The following is a 20,444-nucleotide window of genomic DNA, read 5'->3' on the forward strand; positions in this document are numbered from 1 at the left end:
CCTTGTTGGGTTCCCTAGAGTGAGGTAGAAGGTGAGGCAAGAGAGGTGTGGGCTGAAACCAGCCCTAGAAGAGTGCTATGGATTTAGCAGAGCATTGTTTGAGAGGAAGAAACCTGACCCAAATCTTACTTTTGCTGAGGGACCAAAGAAATAATCTTCAAGGTTATTAAGAATAGAGGAATCCTTTTGTGTCTGTTTTCTTTTTCTTCCAGCTTTATATTGTTTGCTGTGAAGTACCTTTGTCCTTATTATCTCTTAACCTTTTGTTGTCCTTTAAGGTTTCCTTGGGAATTTCATTTCTGAGTTAATTATTTGACTTTAAAAAGCTTAACCATGATCCTATTGTTTTTGGAAAGGTATTCAAATAATCTTCACATCTCCTTTGTATATGGTGTAAAACTACTCCCTATCCAGTAATAATTAAAACAATTAATAGAATTTGAAGTTTAGTGGAGATATTCTCTTATAAAAGCTTTTTATAATTACATTACTGGACTGTAGAGCTCTTAAGATGTAAAGTTCTGTTGTATTGCTTATTCATATTTTAGGTCTAATGTATATATCCATAATTCATAATCCATATTCAAAATTAGTTAGCTTTTCAGAAAGGAATTTAGTAATACCTTAGACTTTCTCAGGGATTTTATGAGAGATTAGATGGAAGTAAATCATCACTGTGGTTTATTTTCAGGGGTGGTGGTTACTGTATTATTACTGATTTTGTGAAGATTATCAACATCTTCCTTGGGATAATCACATATTCTTAAGATCACTTTCTTTCCTATGAGAGAAAAGCTTCTTAACTGTTTTGGAATTAGTTCTGTCCCTTTGAAAATTTGTCCCCATCATAATGATAATGAGAGGGAGAGAGTAGATTGAATGCTATTTCTGTACGTATCTCTGTAATTAATACAAGCACTAGAGAGTTAAACTCATTAAATTTTGTATTTAAGTATTCAATATGTACAAATTAAAGTAATAATTTTTCTATAATCAAAATCTAATTTTTTGCCTCCTTAGCGCTGGCTGACAGAGCAGAGAGCTCAATGTCCTCATTGCCGGTAAGTGTTTTGCTATGATTATTTGTGAATTTGGAAAATAGCAAGGTGATGGGATTAAAGTGTGCCTTAATATTCAGATTTTTTTTTACATTCTGTCACATTTCTCCTCTTTGTACATACAGTTGAAAAGAAAATAAGCAATCTGTCTAGATAAATGCGAACTAATTTATCTGACTTAGAATTATGTAGAGCGCAGGGGCACCTGAGTGACTCAGTTGGTTAGGTGTCTGACTTTGGCTCAGGTCATGATCTAATGATTCGTGGGTTCAAGCCCCACATCAGGCTCTGTGCTGACAACTCGGAACCTAGAGCCTGCTTCGGATTCTGTGTCTCCCTCTCTGACTCTCCCCTGCTCGAACTCTGTCTCTCTCTCTCTCAAAAATAAATAAACATTAAAAAAATAAAATAAAATAAAAGAATTATGTAGAGTGCATTAAGTACGTTATTTACCATCTTTTATTTTTATTTTTTTAAAGTTCTTATTCATTTTTGAGAGAGAGAGCCAGAGAGTGTGAGTGAGCTGGGGAGGGGCAGAGAGAGAGGGAAACACAGAATCTAAAGCAGGCTCCAGGCTCAGAGCTCAGAGCCTGATGCTAGGCTCAAACTCACGAACGGTGAGATCATGACCCGAGCCGAAGCCAGATGCCCAACCGACTGAGCCACCCAGGTGCCCCTGTTTACCATCTTTTAGAGAAGCATTGTTTAACTTCTTGATTTTTATAATTAAGATACAACTGAAAAGTTCTCCAACTTTCTAATTAATACAGATAAATAAAATAAAAAGACTTCTATTTCTGATACTCCCTGCCTAATCTTTTCATTAAATAACACTTTGAAAAGAGATGGTTAGATTTTATTATGTATTCTAGACATTTTTCTAAGAGTATACTGATACGTATACATTTTTCTCAAAATACCCAAATGTGATATAATTGTATTTTGGGGTTTTTTTTTTTTTTTCATGTAAAATATGGTGGGACCTTCCTTGAAGATAGGTACATATATGTCATTTTTTTAAAAAGTGTGAATAATCCACTGTATGACCGTATGTTGATTTATTTAATATGCTTATATTCAGACACATTTAAATAATTTCCACTTTTGTTTTTTTCATATAATTGTGCCAGATTACATTGGAAGAAAGGTTTTTACCATTTACCGTTCCTAATAATAGATATAAAAGTGCCTTTTCCTCTGCCAATACTGGTTATCAATCTGTCATTTTTTTTTTTAAATTTTTTTTTTTTTCAACGTTTATTTATTTTTGGGACAGAGAGAGACAGAGCATGAACGGGGGAGGGTCAGAGAGAGGGAGACACAGAATCGGAAACAGGCTTCAGGCTCTGAGCCATCAGCCCAGAGCCCGACGCGGGGCTCGAACTCACGGACTGCGAGATCGTGACCTGGCTGAAGTCGGATGCTTAACCGACTGCGCCACCCAGGCGCCCCAGTCATTTTTTTTTTTTTGTCATTCCATTCAATGAAAAATAGTATCTCATTTTTAATATGCTTTTTTATTTTTTAAAGTTTATTTATTTATTTTGAGAGCAAGAGTGTGTGTGTGAGCTGGGGAGGGGCAGAGAGGAGAGAGAATCCCAAGCAGGCTCTGCACTATCAGTGCAGAGTCTGATAGGGGCTTGAACCCATGAACCATGAGATCATGACCTGAGCCAAAACCAAGAGTCAGATGCTTAATTGAATGAGCCACCCAGGGGCCCAATTAATTATGCTTTTCTAAATTTTTTTTTTTTTTCAACGTTTATTTATTTTTGGGACAGAGAGAGACAGAGCATGAATGGGGGAGGGGCAGAGAGAGAGGGAGACACAGAATCCGAAACAGGCTCCAGGCTCTGAGCCATCAGCCCAGAGCCCGACGCGGGGCTCGAACTCACGGACTGCGAGATCGTGACCTGGCTGAAGTCGGACGCTTAACCGACTGCGCCACCCAGGCGCCCCATAATTATGCTTTTCTAAAAAATGATTGAAACTGAACATCTTTTGAGGCATATTTAGTTATATTTGTTTTGCTTAAACTACTTCTTCATCTCATTTGTTGCCCATTTTCATCATGTATTGTTTACTTTTTTTATATTAACTTTTAAGAAAGCCAGCACTATCAAACAGAAACTTTCTGTAATGATGGAAACGTTCTGTAACTTTGCTGTTTAATTCCACTGGGTACAGTTCAACAGTGGCAGTTCAACACTTGAAATATATTTAGTTTGACTATATAATGAAATTTTATTTTTTTTTTAATAAATTGTTTTTTAATATTTATTTTATTTTTGAGAGAGAAAGAGACAGAGCACAAGCAGGGGAGGGACACAGAGAGAGGGAGACATAGAATCTGAAGCAGGCTCCAGGCTGAGCTGTCAGCACAGAGCCCAATGTGGGGCTCAAACCCATGAACTAACTGTAAGACCATGACCTGAGCTGAGGTTGGTTGCTTAACCGACTGAGCACCTGGGAAACAGAAGCCCCATGAAATTTTATTCTTATTTAATTTTAATTAAATTTTAGGGGTGCCTGGGTGGCTTAGTCAGTTGAGCGTTGACTCTTGGTTTCAGCTCAGGTTATGGTTTCATGGTTGTGAGATTGAGCCCCGTGTTGGGTTCTGCGTGCTGAGCGTGGAGCCTGCTTGGGATTCTCTCTCCCTCCCTTTCTGCCCTTCCCCTGCTTGTGCATGCTTGCAGTCTCTCAAAAAAATAAAAAAACTTAAAAAAATAATTAAAATTTTAAATAGTCACTTGTGACTAGTGGCTGTCATTTTGGATAGTACAACTTTAAGGTATTGAGAATTCAATCTGTAATTGGAATGTTTTTTGTAAATGACATTAATGTAAAAATAAGTTGCGAACCATACTTCTCATTCAGTCTGTTATTATTTTAATAGTAATATGGTATGAATATGTTGTGAACTCTGTTTTGAGTATGTTTTTATTTGATAATTTTTTTTTGCAACTGTCTTCCTTCACTTTGTATGTTGTAGCATATGTTAGAGTTTCATTCCTTTTTTAAATTTTTAATGTTTATTTATTTTTTAATGTTTTTACTTATTTTTGAGACAGAGAGAGACAGAGCATGAGCAGGGGAGGGGCAGAGAGAAAGGGAGACACAGAATCTGAAGTAGGCTCCAGGCTCTGAGCTGTCAGCACAGAGCCCGACGCGGGGCTTGAACTCACGGACTGTGAGATCATGACCTGAGCTGAAGTCGGATGCTTAACTAACTGAGCCACCCAGGCGCCCCCTTTTAATGTTTATTTTTTAGAGAGAGAGAGAGATACAGAGTGTGAGCAGGGGAAAGGCAGAGAGAGAGGGAGAGACAGAATCTGAAGCAGGCTCCAGGTTCCGAGCTGTCAGCACAGAGCTTGATGTGGGGCTCAAACTCATGAAATGTGAGATCATGACCTGAGCCAAAGTCGGATGCCCACTGAGCCACGCAGGAGCCTCAGAGTTTCATTCCTTTTTAAGGCTGATTATTACTCCATCATATATATGTATCACATTCCATTTATTCATTAATCTGGTAATGGACATTTGGATTGCTTCCACTTTGGGGCTAAGGTAAATAATGCTGCTATGGTCATGGGTGTTCATCTTTTCAAGACCTGCCTTCAGTTTTTTTTGATATATACCCAGAAGTGGTATTGCTGGATTATATGGTAATTCTATTTTTTAATATTTTGAGGTATAGTTGGCTGATAAAATTGTAAGACATTTAAAGTGTACCTTGTGATGATTTGATATGTGTATGTATGTATTGTGAAAGGATTCTCCCCATTGATAGCACTTTCATCATCTCACATATTTACCTTTGGAATGTGTTTATGTTAGAAAATAATCTCAAATTCCTGAATTGGAGTATATGTACATATTTTTTCTCCAGTGCTCCACTCCAGCTACGAGAACTAGTAAACTGTCGTTGGGCAGAAGAAGTAACCCAGCAGCTTGATACTCTTCAACTCTGCAGTCTCACCAAACATGAAGAAAATGAAAAGGACAAGTATGCCCTCAACTTGTGTTTGAGTATTTCATAGATGTTGATAGGTGTTATTCTAACGACACTATTGAAATTTTTTTTCATTTTATAGGTGAACACTTAAGTATTTTTCTCTTGGCATTGTATCAGTATCACTATTTTGAAAGACCCTTCTAACTCTTGATTGGGCTTCTTTTATTAGAGCCTCTGATAAAAGGAGTGGAACTGCTAGTGTTTGCTAAATCTCCCTTCTTTGTTCTTGATGTCAGCTGGCCCCTCTTCCCCTTGGTCTGCTGAAGATGCATATAGGCCATTGATAAAGAATTGTTCTGATAAATTTCCTTTATTATAAAAGCTATGTTAAATTTGGTACTATGGAAATATGCTAAATATGCTAAATGAGCTTACAAATAGTATCTAATATGCCGTTTTTTTTATACTTTCATTAATTTCTTTTTGGTATTCAGATTACTTACAAATGAGAAAATAAAATGTAGACACATTTAGGTATTTTCTCTAAGCTCAGTGTACTCCATTATTGAGAAACTTTTTCTTTTTTTTTTAATGTGTATTTATTTTTGAGAGAGCAAGCATGAGCAAAGGAGGGGCAGAGAGAAAGGGGGGACAGAGGTTCAGAAGCAGCCTTTATGCTGACAGGAGAGAGCCCAGTGCAGGGCTCAAACTCAAAACCTGCTAAGATCATGACCTGAGCCAAAGTCGGATGCTTAACTGACTGAGCTACCCAGGGGCCCCAGTGAGAATCTTTTTAAGAAATGCAACAGTATGTCTCTTTTATAGGCAACAGAAACTTAAAAAAAAATTTTGTTATTGTAGTAAAATACACTTATATAAAATATAAAATTTACTGTTGTAATTATTTTTAAGCATACAGTTCCATAGTGTTTAATATATTCACATTGTACAACCAATCTCCAGAACTTTTTCATCTTGGAAATCTGAAACTCTCCACCCATCAAACAATAATTCCCCATTCTCCTACCAACCCTGGCAACCATCATTTCACTTTGTTTCTTTGAGTTTGACTACTCTGGATTACTCATGTTAGCAAAATTACGCAGTATTTGTCTTTTTGCTACTACCATCCTTGACTTTGCATAATGTAGCATATGTCAGAATTTCATTCCTTTTTAAGTCTGATTAATTTTCCACCATGTATTTGTATCACATTTTGTATATCTGTTTATGTGTTGGATATTTGGATTGCTTTCACTTTTGGGCTGTTGTGAACAATGCTCATAATGTGTTCATCTTTTCTAAACCTTGCCTTCAAGTTTTTTTGTTTGTTTGTTTGTTTGTTTTAAGGATTTTTAAGTAATCTCTACACCCAATGTGAGGCTTGTACTCACAACTCTGAGATCAAGAGTTGCATGCTGGGTGTGCCTGGGTGACTCAATAGGTTAAGCATCCATCTCAGCTCAGGTCATGATCTCACAGTTTGTAAGTTCTAGCCCTGCATCAGGCTCTGTGCTGACAGTTCGGAGCCTGGAGCCTGCTTCAGATTCTGTGTCTCCCCGTCTCTCTGCCCCTCCCCTGCTAGTGCTCTGTCTCTCTGTCTCTCTGTCTCTCTCTCTCTAAAAAATAAATAAACCTAAGAGTTGCATGCTGTATTGACTTAGCCAGCCAGGCACCCCTTTTTTGGATATATACTTGGCAGTGGTATTGTTAGATTATATGGAATTTTGTTTTTAATACATTGAGGAACCTCCATAGTGTTTTCCATGGCAGCTGTACCGTCTTATATTCCTACCAACAATATACAGGATTCCAGTTTCTCCACATCCTTCCTAAAACTTGTTTTGTTTTTTAATAATAGCCATCTTAATGAGTATGAAAAAATATCTTGTGGTTTTGATTTGCATTTATCTGATGATTAGGATGTTGAACATCTTTTTATATGCTTGTTGGTTATTTGTATATGTGTGGAGAAAAGTGTCTGTTAAAGTCCTTTGCCCATATTTTAATCAGGTTTTTTTGTTTTTGTTTTTGCTTTTGTTTTTTACTGTTGAGTTGTAGTAGTTCTTTATGTATTTTGGGTATTAACTCCTTTATTAGGTACAGGATTTCCAGATATAGTCTCCTATTCCATAGATTGGCCTTTCACTGTTTCTTGTATCCTTTGATGTACAGAAGTTTTAAATTTTGATGTAGTCTAATTTATTTATTTTTTACCTCTGTTGCATGTGCTTTTGGTGTCATATTTAAGAAATAATTTCCAAATCCAATATTGTGGATTTTCCTTTATGTTTTCCTTTATGAAGCTTTTCCTTAATGTTTTCTTATAAGAGTTACATAGTTTTAGGTCTTATGTTTAGGTCTTTGATCTACTTTGATTTAAATTTTGCATATGATATAAGCTAAAGGTGTTTGTCTGCTAAGGTTGCCATAACAGAATACCACAGGTTGGCTTACATAACAGAAATTTATTTTCTAATGGTTTTGGAGGCTGAAAGTTTAAGGTCAAGGTATTATCAAGGTTGTTTCTGGTGAAGCCTTTCTCTTTGACTTGGATAAGGCTCCTCCTCACATACTCCTGGTGTCTTTCTCTTCTTGTATAGACAGCAGTTTTGTGGGGTGAGGGTTCTCCCCTTATGACCTCATTTGACCTTCATCACCTCCTTAAAGGCCGTATCTCCAAATACATTTACGTTAGGCGTCCAAAAGGAATTTGGGGAGGATGAAGTTCAGTTCGCAAACAGGTCCAAATTCATGTTTTGCATGTGGATATCCAACTTAAGGGGAAACTCATTTTTTAAAATTGAGCTGTTCATTTCTCATGAGAATATGGCATTACATTATACAATTGCATGTGTCTTGATTATTTTTAGCATTGGCCACATGTGGGGGACACGCATACATGTTTGGGTAGGTATAGACTCATAATGTGATTTGCCCAAAATGTGAACCTATCTTCTACAGTGATGCTAGGAAATGATGTTGTATTTATACTTTATTTAGAAATTAGTCTGCATTTTTCATATGATTTTAAAGTCTTTATCAATTAATGAAAACAGTACTTAAAATTTGCGTCCACATGTGATTCTTTAGCTTAATTTATGAAAGCTATGGAATGTATTTTATATTGTTTGCTGAGATAATTGTTTAAAATTGATTGACCTGTTTCCCAAATGTAGGAATTTGTTGAGGTAATTATGTTTCAGTTTTAATTTATTTAATTTAAATGGTATTTTCTTTTCATAACATATAGATGTGAAAATCACCATGAAAAACTTAGTGTATTTTGCTGGACTTGTAAGAAGTGTATCTGCCATCAGTGTGCACTTTGGGGAGGAATGGTGAGTAGAACAAATTTAGCACATTACTTTTAGTTAGAGACTGGAAAGCACTGAAATACTTGTTTGATTTAGATAGAAAATAATATTTTACTCTTGTTTATAAAGTTGAAAATTAAATATGTCTGATTTTAGCAGAAGGTATCATACCACAGACTTCTTTTGTGGGAGATGTTGATGTGGGATGTTTACCTCTTACATAAATATATATTTTAATGGAAAACCTATAAAATTTGGGGCACCTGGGTGACCCAGTCAGTTGAGTGTCCGACTTTGGCACAGGTCATGACCTCATGGCTTGTGAGTTCGAGCCCCTGCGTTGGGTCCTGTGCCGACAGCTCAGAGCCTGGAGCCTAGTTCAGATTCTGTCTCCTCCTCTCTCTGCCCCTCCCCCGCTTGCCCCATGTCTGTGTCTGTCTGTCTGTCTCTCTCTTTCTCTCTCAAATATAAAGAAACATTTAAAAAAATGTATAAAATTTATATTCATTAGCAAATCTTTTATTGTAGGATCAAGGTCTTATCTTTGATTAAAGGTCAGTTGATCTGATGTCCTGGCCACAATTTCCAATTTTGGTTTCTTTAAAATGGAACAATAACTTGGGGCGCCTGGGTGGATCAGTCGGTTGAGCGTCCGACTTCGGCTCAGGTCATGATCTCACGGTTTGTGAGTTTGAGCCCTGCGTCGGGCTCTGTGTTGACAGCTCAGAGCCTGGAGCCTGCTTCCGATTCTGTGTCCCCCTTTCTCTCTGCCCCACCCCTGCTTGTGCTCTGTCCCTGTCTTTCAAAAATGAATAAACATTAAAGAAAATTAAAAAAAAAATGGAACAATAACTTTAGGTATTTGTGAAACAATTCGAATGCAAACATCTGGATCTTATAATTTTTTTTCTTTTCCAATCTAATTCAAAAGTAGTTTTTTAAGGTATTGCACCTTTTATCAAGTCTAAAACATTCAAGTTAGTTTTCCTGGAAATAGTTTTATTTCATAGGTGTCTTATTGTCTGATTAATATTTAATTAAAAGTGTACTTATGTAATAGGTACAATCAATGTAAATAGGCTTGAAAATTAAAATAATAGGTTATTGGGGCTCTGGGGTGGCTCAGTCAGTTTGGCGACCGACTTCGGCTCAGGTCATGATCTTGCAGTTTGTGAGTTCAAGCCCTACGTCAGGCTCTGTGCTGATAGCTCGGAGCCTGGAGCCTGCTTTGGATTCTGTGTCTCCCTCTCTTCCTCGTGCTCGGTGTCTGTCTCTCAAAAATAAATAAACGTTAAAAAAAAGAAAACGATAGGTTCTTGGTGGGGAGAGTTAGTTACAGTAGGAGTAGAAAGTTGTTAGACAACTAGACATATCTGTCAGCAATGAGAATTGATCACTCTTTGGGCATTAGCATATTTTAGGGAGAGAATGACAGGCAACTTGGTTGAATAGAGCTCAATATAGAATTTTCTGTTAGGATTTGAATAATGTGCTTCTAATTTGATGAATAGAAAAATTGAAATCTTACAATTTAGTTCTTAAATGCATGGGTTTGGTAAGAAGCAATGGAAACATTCTTTTCTATACTTTAAGTGGACATGCAAAAATCTACATCTTTTTTATCTTATAGACTATGTTTAGGTGCTTTGGTTGGATAAGACAATGCTAGTGAGGACTTTTCCATTAATAGGTAGTTTCTTACAATATAAATTCAAGTTCTATATATTAAGAGAGTTATAAGTTATAGTACTAAAATTGGACAGAAAATTGGTTTTAGGGGGCACCTGGGTGGCTCAGTTGGTTAAGTGTCCGACTTCGGCTCAAGTCGTGATCTTGCCGTTCATGAGTTTGAGATCTGTATCTGAGCTGTCGGCACAGAGCTCTGACCTGCTTTGAATTCTGTGTCTCCCCCTCTCTATCTGCCCCTCTCCTGCTGGCACTCTGTCCCTCTCTCTAAAAAATAAACATTAAAAAAAAGAAAATTGGTTGTTAGCTCTCAAAAATTATTTGAATACAAATGGATTAATGAGTCTTCTGTCTCTACAGTAATTCTTTGTGGAGTAAGGAATGAGTGTATTGCTTTGCTAATAGTGTCCTTTCAGTGTCTTACTAATTAATTCAGTTGTGCTAGAGACTGGCGGTTTAGTGATAAACAATATAGATATCAAACAGTTCTGTATATTTAATCGTTGTAATAGGTATTAGGGATATTTATGCAGTGCTGTTAACTGTGAATAACTTTGGGACCTGACCCTGTAAGACTGAGCTAAGCTCCCAAGGATGAGTAGTAATTAAAAGGTGAAGAGTTTGGGGAGGGAAGATGAAGGAAAATTGTTTTTGAGTAAGAAGGAGTTACTTTCGCAAAGGCCTACTGAAAAGAAGTTTGAGAACTTGAAAAGGCTAGTGCTGATGAAGAAGAAAGTGGCAAATAAAGTTGTGTCAGGTGGTTGGAACCATGGTTAAAGATTTTGGTTCTTTTTAATGAGTAAAGATTTCTAGATAAATGTAAACATTTTGCTACAGTTCTTTAAAAAAAATTTTTTTTTTAATGTTTATTTTTGAGAGAGAGTGCGCAAGCAGGGGAGGGGCAGAGAGAGATGGAGACACAGAATCTGAAGCTCGCTCTAGGTTTTGACTGTCAGCACAGAGCCTGACGTAGGGCTTGAACTCATGGACAGTGAGATCATGACCTGCGCCGAAGGTGGATGCTTGACTGACTGAGCCACCCAAGCCACCCCTATGCTACAATCTTTAAGGATTTCCTATATGGGCCAAGTGATTTTAAGGAAGCTCTGGTTGATTTTAACAAAGTAAAGACAGCCAAAAAAGTAAACTACTAACCAGTTTATTAGCATCCATAGAGTGTTAATAAAGAAATGTAAATGAATAAGGTAAAAGAAAATGTTCTAAAATTATTCTTATTACTTCAAATAGCATGGTGGACATACCTTTAAACCTTTGGCAGAAATTTATGAGCAGCATGTTACTAAAGTGAATGAAGAAGTAGCCAAACTTCGTCGGCGTCTCATGGAACTGATCAGCTTAGTTCAAGAAGTGGTGAGACTACTACTGAAAGATCATTATCCGTTTTATAGTTTATCATATATAATATATATGTTTTTGCAGTACAAATCAATTATATTGAAATTGATACTTGAAAATTTGATAAAGTATATTTATAGTCAGTTTTACCAACTTCAAACAGCTAAGGAATTTGCATCTAAACCCCTGGCCTGTTCCACAGTTGGAGCCAGAGAATTGCCTTATGCAGAATTAGAGAATCAATGAATTGAGTTAAATAAGCCTGTTTGATACAGAGTCAATAATTGACTCCTAAACAATCAATACTGACTTTTAAAAAGTCATTAAGTCATTCATTCTTTGGACTCCCAGGTTTTGGGAGAGTTTCTGCTACCAATAAATGAACTGTTTCCAATGTCTTGAATTAGAACTCTGCAGAATTGAAAGAGTAATATTTAACACTACTCTTTAGATACCTTATGGGTCAAACAGCTTTGGTAAGCTATTTACTATTTGAAATATTATTTGGGGAAATGTGTTAAGTTTCAAACACTTAAGTACTGAATGTACTTTTGAAATATATTTTGTTTAATGTTGCCAGAAGGCCAGTTGTAACTAGTGAGTTTTACAGACCATTCCTAACTTAAGATATCTTTGTTTTACCCTTTCAGGAATGAAGATTCAAACCATTGTTTATAGTAGTGTTTCTGAGTTGTGTGTATGCTACCTACAAAGTAGTTTTGGAATATAAACAAGTTGAAAGACTTCTCTTTGGACTTCATCTAACTACCTTTCTTTTCTTTTCTCTTCGCAACATTATTTGGTTGTTAAGGAGGGTGTTCTAGGTTGATTTTCTTATTGTTTGTATTTATAATAACAAGTATAGGAAAGATTGCTTTTTTAATTTTGGTAGCATCCTATTATGAAATCTACAATGTACTCTGGAGTCTTTGAAAATTCTATTTTTTTTCCTCTGTTCTGAAAAAAATTAAAAACTATGTAAGCTAGAATAGATATGTTTTCTTTTTATGTGTATTTTTTATTTATTTATTTAAAAAAAATTTTTTTTTTCAACGTTTATTTATTTTTTTTTGGGACAGAGAGAGACAGAGCATGAACGGGGGAGGGGCAGAGAGAGAGGGAGACACAGAATCGGAAACAGGCTCCAGGCTCTGAGCCATCAGCCCAGAGCCCGACGCGGGGCTCGAACTCACGGACCGCGAGATCGTGACCTGAGCTGAAGTCGGACGCTTAACCGACCGCACCACCCAGGCGCCCCAAAAAAAATTTTTTTTAAAAAAAAGAATATCATTCCTGATTTGGTTCAGTGCACAGTTTTTTAAAACAGTGAGTTTCTTATGATATGTAAACAATTGAAAAGTATTATTGGCTTGGGGCACCTGGGTGGCTCAGTTGGTTGAGCCTCTGATTCTTGATTTTAGCTCAGATCATGATCTCACAGTTCATGTGATCGAGCCTTGTGTCAGTCTCTGCACTGACAGCAAGGGGCCTGCTTTGGATTCTCTCTCCCTCTCTCTCTGTCCCTCTTTTGCTCACGTTATCTGCCCCCTGCCCCCCAAATAAGTAAACATTGTTTTTCTTCCAGTATGACCTTTATTAGGTAATGCTGATATTTTGATACTTTATTAGGTAATGCTGATATTTTGATCCCTATTTAATATACTCCTTTATTTTTTTATTTTTATGTATTTATTTAATTTTATTTTTTAATTTAAATCCAAGGCAGTTAACATACAGTGTAATAATGATTTTAGGAATAGAATTTAGTGATTCATCCCTAAATGTACATGTAATATCCAGTGCTCATCCCAACAAGTGCTCTCAATGCCCATCGCCCATGTAGCCCTTCCCCCCACCGAACTCCTTGCCAGCCACCCTCTGTTCTCTGTATTTAAGAGTCTCTTATTGTTTGTCTCCCTCTTTGTTTTTATCTTATTTTTCTTCACTTCCCCTTTTTTGTTTCTTAAATTGCACATATGAGTGAAATCATATGGTATTTGTCTTTCTCTGACTGACTTATTTTGCTTAGCACAATACCCTCCATTTCCACCCATGTTGTTGCAAATGGCAAGATTTCATTCTTTTTCATCATTGAGCAATATTCCATTGTTATATATATGTGTGTATATACACACATACACACACCACATCTTCTTTATCCATCCATCAGTCTGTGGACATTTAGGCTCTTTCCATACTTTGGCTGTTGTTGATAGCGCTGCTATAAACATTGGGGTGCATGTGTCCCTTCAAATCAGCATTTTTTATCCTCTGGATAAATACCTAGTAGTGCAACTCCTGGGTTGTAGGGTAGTTCTATTTTTAATTTTTTGAGGAACCTCCATACTGTTTTCCAGAGTGGCTGCACCAGTTTGCATTCCCAACAGTGCAAAAGGGTTCCCCTTTCTCCACATCCTCGCCAACATCTTTGTTGCCTGAATTGTTCATTTTAGCCATTCTGACCAATGTGAAGTGGTATCTCATTGTGGTTATGATTTGTATTTCCCTGATGGTACGTGATGTTGAGCATCTTTTCATGTGTCTGTTAGCCATCTGGATGTTAGCCACTTATTTGGAAAAGTGTCTATTCATGTCTTTTGCCCATTTCTTCAGTAGATTATTTGTTTTTTGGGTATTGAGTTCTTCATGGGTTTTGGATACTCTTTATTAGATGTGTCATTTGCAAATATCTTCTCCCATTTTGTAGGCTGCCTTTTAGTTTTTTTGGTTGTTTCCTTCGCTGTGCAGAAGCTTTTTATCTTGATGAAGTCCCAGTAGTTCACTTTTGCTTTTGTTTCCCTTGATTCTAAAGATGTGACTAGTAAGAAGTTGCTGTGGCCAACGTCAAAGAGGTTGCTGTCTGCCTTCTCTAGGATTTTAATGGCTTCCTGTCTTACGTTTAGGTCTTTCATCCATTTTTAGTTTATTTTTGTGTATGGTGTAAGAAATTGGTCCAGGTTTATTCTTCTGCATGTTGCTATCGAGTTTTCCCAATACCTTTGCTGAAGAGACTTTTTTCCATTGGATATTCTTTACTACTTTGTCAAAGATTAGTTGGCCATATGTTTATGGGTCCATTTCTGGGTTCTCTATTCTGTTCACTGATCTGTGTGTCTGTTTTTGTGCCAGTACTGTACTGTCTTGATGATTACAGCTTTGTAATATAGCTTGAGGTCTGGAATTGGGATGCCTCCAGCTTTGGTTCTTTTTCTTTTTTTTCTTTTTAATTTTTTTGTTTTAATTTTTTCTTTTTAAGTTTATTAATTTTGAGAGAGAGAGAGCATGAGCAGGGGAGGGGCAGAGAGAGAATCCCAAGCAGGATCCATGCCATCCATGCCCGATGTGGATGTGGGGCTTGAACCCACAAACCATGAGATCATGTCCTAAGCTGAAATCAGGGGCCAGATGCTTAACCACCTGAGTCACTCAGGCACCCCTGGTTTTCTTTTTCTACATTACTTTGGCTATTCAGGGCCTTTTCTGGTTCCATACAAATTTTAGAATTATTTGTTCTAGCTCTGTGAATAATGCTGGTGTTAATTTGGTAGGGATTGCATTGAATATGTAGATTGCTTTGGGTAGTGTCAGCATTTTAACAATATTTGTTCTTCCAATCCATGAGCATGGAATGTTTTTCCATTTCTTTGTGTCTTCAATTTCTTTCATAAACTTACTGTACTTCTTAGTGCATAGATCTTTCATTTTGGTTAGGTTTATTCCTATGTATTTTATGGTTTTTGGTGCAATTGTGAATGGGATTGATTCCTTGATTTCTCTTTCTGCTGCTTCATTATTGGTGTATAGAAATGCAGCCGATTTGTGTACATTGATTTTATATCCTGCAACTTTGCTGAATTCATGGGTCAGTTTTAGCGGTTTTTTTGGTAGAGCCTTTTGGATGTTCCAGTCATGTTGTCTGTGAAATGTGAGAGTTTGACTTCCTCCTTGCAGATTTGGATGCCTTTTATTTCTTTTTGTTGTTTGATTGCTGAGGCTATCTAACACTATGTTGAATAACACTGGTGAGAGTGGATATCCCTGTCGTGTTCCTGAACTTTGGGGGAAAGGTCTGTTTTTCTCAAGGATGGTATTAATTGTGGATTTTTCATATATGGCCTTTATGATCTTGAGGTATGTTCATTCTGTCTCTACTTCCTTGAGGATTTTTATCAGGAAAGTATGTTGTATTTTGTCAAAATTAAATGAACATTTTTAAAAAAGTATTATTGGCTTACATAAAAGAGGAAATCAACTGACTTTAAGAATAATTGCAGTGATTGCATTAATGTTTGTTTGCTTCTATTTTAAAAATTCTTCAATCAAATTTTTTTTACTTGTTCACCTTCTAGGAAAGAAATGTAGAAGCTGTACGAAATGCAAAAGATGAGCGTGTTCGGGAAATTAGGAATGCAGTGGAGATGATGATTGCACGATTAGACACACAGCTGAAGAATAAGCTTATAACACTAATGGGTGAGTGGTTTTCTATGCTGTTGGGATATTTGATGCTTTGAGCCAATCTAGAAAGAATCAAATAGGCTAGGGAGGAAAAGATTGGTTTCAAAAATAAAAGTTCCAGTTATTAAATGTCCCTTTATCAAATAATATTATACCTAATTAATATAACTCCTGCTAACCTCTTGGGTATGTATGCTTCTAGAAATGGCCTGATTTGGCAAACATGCCTGCCTTTCATCTTTTTTTTTCCCCCCAACATGTAAAGTGGTTTCTTCTTTTTCTTTTTTATTTCTACCTTTTTTTAAAGTTTTTTCTTGGGCGCCTGGGTGGCGCAGTCGGTTAAGCGTCCGACTTCAGCCAGGTCACGATCTCGCGGTCCGTGAGTTCGAGCCCCGCGTCAGGCTCTGGGCTGATGGCTCAGAGCCTGGAGCCTGTTTCCGATTCTGTGTCTCCCTCTCTCTCTGCCCCTCCCCCGTTCATGCTCTGTCTCTCTCTGTCCCAAAAATAAATAAACGTTGAAAAAAAAAAATTAAAAAAAATAAATAAATAAATAAAGTTTTTTCTTTTTTTTTTTTCCTACTTTTTTAATAGTAATTCTATAATGATAATTCGTTTATTCTTGTGTGTTTCAGCTTCTTAAGACTGTTCCTGTCTGGGCATTGTTTTTTGTTTTCACAGGTTTTTATGTTTAAAGAACATATCTTTTGTTGACATGTAATGTAACATCTGGCCAACTTACTATATTCTTCTTTTTAAGCCACAGTTAAATTTTGCAGGGGGGAATTACTTCAGAAGAGTTGATTGAGTAAAAAATTTACTTTGCTAGATCTTTTATATTCCTTTAGAAGAAACAATAACCTTAATGTCTTTCCAGAGTATAGTATTATGTATTCTTTTATGAATTTAATTGACCTTAATTGCAGTTTGTTTAGAACTATAGTTATGGTTGATTCTGAAATCACCTTGTCAAAGCTACTACAATATTAGATCGAACCTTTTTCTTTTTTTTTTTTTTAAATGTTTACTTATTTTAGAGAGTATGTGCACGAGCAGGGGAGGGGCAGAGGGAGAGGGAGAGAGAAGCCCAAGCAGGCTCCGCACTATTAGTGCAGAGCCCAGTGCAGGACTTGTTCCCACAACTGTGAGATCATGACGTGAGCCAGAATTAAGAGTGAGACGCTCAACCAGTTGAGTCACCCAGGTATCCCTAAATGGAACCTTTTAAAGTTCTGGTGAAATTTTTTAGGGTAGCTATAGTGAAGTTTCACGTAATTGAAATTGATTCTTTGTTATTGACTATGTTCAGTGAAAGTTAATTTTATTCTTAAACCAGTGTTGGTGTTTTGCTGTTTTTAAATAGGTCAGAAGACCTCTCTAACACAAGAAACAGAGCTGTTGGAATCCCTACTTCAGGAGGTAGAGCACCAGGTGATGAAATAATAAATGAAATTTAATAAAATCTGTCCATAGGCTTTAAAAATTATTTATTATGGCTTTAGTTTGCATTTGTCTTATAACTAATGTTGTTAAGCATCCTTTTGTGAACTTACTTGCCATCCCTTTATCTTCTTTATTGAAGTATCTTTTGAGGTCATAGCTAAGAAATTTTTACCTAATGCAACGTTGCAAAAAGTTTTTCTTAACGTTTTCTTGCAGAGGTTTTGTAGTTTTTGGTTTTATATTTAGTTTTATGGTTGTCTTTGAATTTTATGTTATTATTTTTTTTAATGTTTATTTATTTATTTTGAGAGAAAGGCAGGGACTCCCTGAGAGGAAGAGAGGGAATCCCAAGTAGGCTCCACACTGTCAGTGCAGAGCCCGACATGGGTCTCGTCTCGATCTCATGAACCATGAGATTATCACCTGAACTGAAACCAAGAGTTGGACGCTTAACCAACTGAGCCATCCAGGCACGCTATTGTGTTTTTTTAATGTGAGGTGTGGATCCAGTGTAGTTTTTTGTTTTTGTTATTTGTTTATGGCTGTTTTTTCTAGCACCATTTGTTGAAGACCAGCCTTTCTGCACTGAATTGTCCTTGTATCTTTTTAAATTTTTTTTTTTTTTTTCAACGTTTATTTATTTTTGGGACAGAGAGAGACAGAGCATGAATGGGGGAGGGGCAGAGAGAGAGGGAGACACAGAATCCGAAACAGGCTCCAGGCTCTGAGCCATCAGCCTAGAGCCCGACACGGGGCTCGAACTCACGGACCGCGAGATCGTGACCTGGCTGAAGTCGGACGCTTAACCGACTGCGCCACCCAGGCACCCCCTCTTGTTATCCTTTTAAATTTGTAGAATGCAGTGATATTACCTCTCTTTTTCCTGGTATTGGTAGTTTGTGTCTTTTTTGCCTGATCAGTTTGGCTAGAGGATATCTATTTTTCCTGATGTTTTCAAAGAACCTGGCTTTTTGTTTTTCTCTGTTGTTTTTGTTTTCTATTTCCTTGATTTTTGTTTTGATCTAATTGTTTTCTTTCTTTTGCTTAGTTTGAGTTTAATTTGCTCTTTTTCTGAAATCTTAAGATGGAACCTGGGGTTAGTAATCTGAGACATTTCTGTTCAAAATATTTTCTTCCTTTGTGAGTTATTCTTTGAGCCATATTACTTAGTTTCCAAATGTTTGGTTTTTTTCTGATTGCAGTGTCTTGAGATCAGGTTGGTTGGTGATGTTGTTCAAGTCTACTATATTGTAGATTTTCTTTCTACCTGTTTGATTATTGAGAGAGGGTTGTTGACATTTTCAGCAATAATTGTGTATTTATTTGTCTTTTCTTCTGGCAGTTCAATCGGTTTTTGCTTCATGTATTTTGAAGCCATACTATTAAGGTCCTAAATGTCTAGGATTGTTACATCCTCTTAATTGTTTCCAACATCACTATGAAATGCCTTTTTTTTTTTTTTTTAGTTTATTTATTTGAAAGAGAGAGAGATGGAGAGAGAGAGAGAGAGGGAGAGAGAAAGGGAATCCAAGCAGGCTCTGCACTATCAGCCCAGAGCCGGACATGGGCTTGATCTCATGAACCATGAGATCATGACCTGAACCTAAATCAAGGGTCAGATGCTTAACTGACTGAGCCACGCTGAAGGCATCCCTGAAATGACTTTAGCATAAATTTTTTGCTTTGAAATCTATTTAAGAACGCCACATCATCTTCCTTTTAACTCATGTTACCATGACATATCTTATTCTGTCTTTTTATTTTTAATATATTTGTTTTTAAATATTTAAAGTCTGTGTCTTAAAGGCTGCATGCAGTTGGGTCTAATGTTTTAATCTGATGGAACAATCTTCGACTTTTTTAAGTAGGCTCAGGCTCCATGCTCAGCATGAAGCTCAATGCAGGGCTTGAATTGAGTAATTGTTTCTGGATTTTGAGTATTATTGTCAGTGAATGACACTAATATCAGTAATAAAAAAATAGATGTAAAGGATTAATTTGAATTAAAAAAATCACACAATGATCTACTTAATAAGAGATAGATCTAGAGAATGGTGAGGACTTTAAAATGGGGAAAAAAACATTACTAGTGTAAAAAGGACTACTGACAAAGAGGGAACTGTCTACCTTAAGAATAAGAAGAGGGGCACCTGAATGGCTCAGTTGGTTAAGCATCCGACTTCAGCTCAGGTCATGATCTCATGGTTTATGGTTTTGAGCCACACATCAGGCTTTGTGCTGACAGCTCAGTTCCTGGAGTCTGCTTTGGATTCTGTGTCTCCCTCTCTCTCTGCCCTTCCCCCCACTTATGCTCTGTCTCTCTGTCTCTCTCAAAAATAAATAAAACCTAAAAAATTTTTAAAAAAGAGTATGAAGATAGGACAGTTATGATTTTGTATTCTAGGATAAACTCAGAATGTAGAAAGCAGAGAATTAAATGATTTTGATAAAATCACTATAGTGAGTTTTTAAATACTTAATAAACTGATAGCACCAACTAAAAGTTTGTAAGAATACAGGGTATTTGGAAAAAAAAAAATTAAGATGCTTTATCTAAAAGGTATGTGGAAAAAAAATAAAAGGTATATAGGGAGCCCTGCATCCCCAAATGAAGAATACATGCTCTGTTTCAGTTCATATGAAACTGCTCCAGGGTGCCTGGGTGGCTCAGTTGTTTAATTGTCTGACTCTTGATTTCACCTCAGGTCATGATCTCACGGTTCATGGGATCGAGCCCCTCATTGGGCTCTGCACTGACAGCACAGAGCCTGCTTGGGATTCTCTCTCTCCCTGTCTCTGCTTCCCCCCCCCCCCCCACCATGTGCACGTGCTCTCTCTCTTTCTCTCTCTGTCTCTCAAAATAAATAAACATTTTTTTAAAAATCCATAAAAAGGAGTTTACAAAATTATTTGCAAACCCAGTATTAAAAAAATCATTTTGCAGTGCCTGGGTGGCTTGTCTGTCCAACTCCTGGTTTTGGCCAAGGTCATGATCTCACAATTTTGTGGGTTCAAGCCCCACATCGGGCTCTGCAGTGACAGTATGGAGCCTCCTTGGGATTGTGTCTCTCTCTGCCTGTTTCTGTCTCTCTCAAAATAAATAAATAAACTTAAGAAAAAAAAGTTTCAATACCTAGCCAAGTACTAAGTTATATAGAAGTCTGAAGAAATTTC

General features: G+C 36.8%; 1 protein-coding gene across 7 annotated transcripts in view; it reads left to right on the forward strand.

Moving 5' to 3' along the window:
• The window catches only part of TRIM37 (tripartite motif containing 37), a 137,262-nt gene that overhangs the window by 10,358 nt on the left and 106,460 nt on the right, over positions 1 to 20,444 (forward strand). For all 7 annotated transcript variants that reach the window (XM_045488208.1, XM_045488211.1, XM_045488213.1 and 4 more), the window contains exons 3-8: positions 1,021 to 1,061; positions 4,948 to 5,064; positions 8,267 to 8,354; positions 11,265 to 11,387; positions 15,722 to 15,845; positions 17,191 to 17,258. In XM_045488208.1, coding sequence (XP_045344164.1) covers positions 1,021 to 1,061; positions 4,948 to 5,064; positions 8,267 to 8,354; positions 11,265 to 11,387; positions 15,722 to 15,845; positions 17,191 to 17,258 — 561 coding nt within the window. The remainder of the gene's footprint in view (positions 1 to 1,020; positions 1,062 to 4,947; positions 5,065 to 8,266; positions 8,355 to 11,264; positions 11,388 to 15,721; positions 15,846 to 17,190; positions 17,259 to 20,444) is intronic.

This window comes from Leopardus geoffroyi, chromosome E1 (assembly GCF_018350155.1).
Source record: "Leopardus geoffroyi isolate Oge1 chromosome E1, O.geoffroyi_Oge1_pat1.0, whole genome shotgun sequence".
Lineage (NCBI taxonomy): Eukaryota > Metazoa > Chordata > Mammalia > Carnivora > Felidae > Leopardus > Leopardus geoffroyi.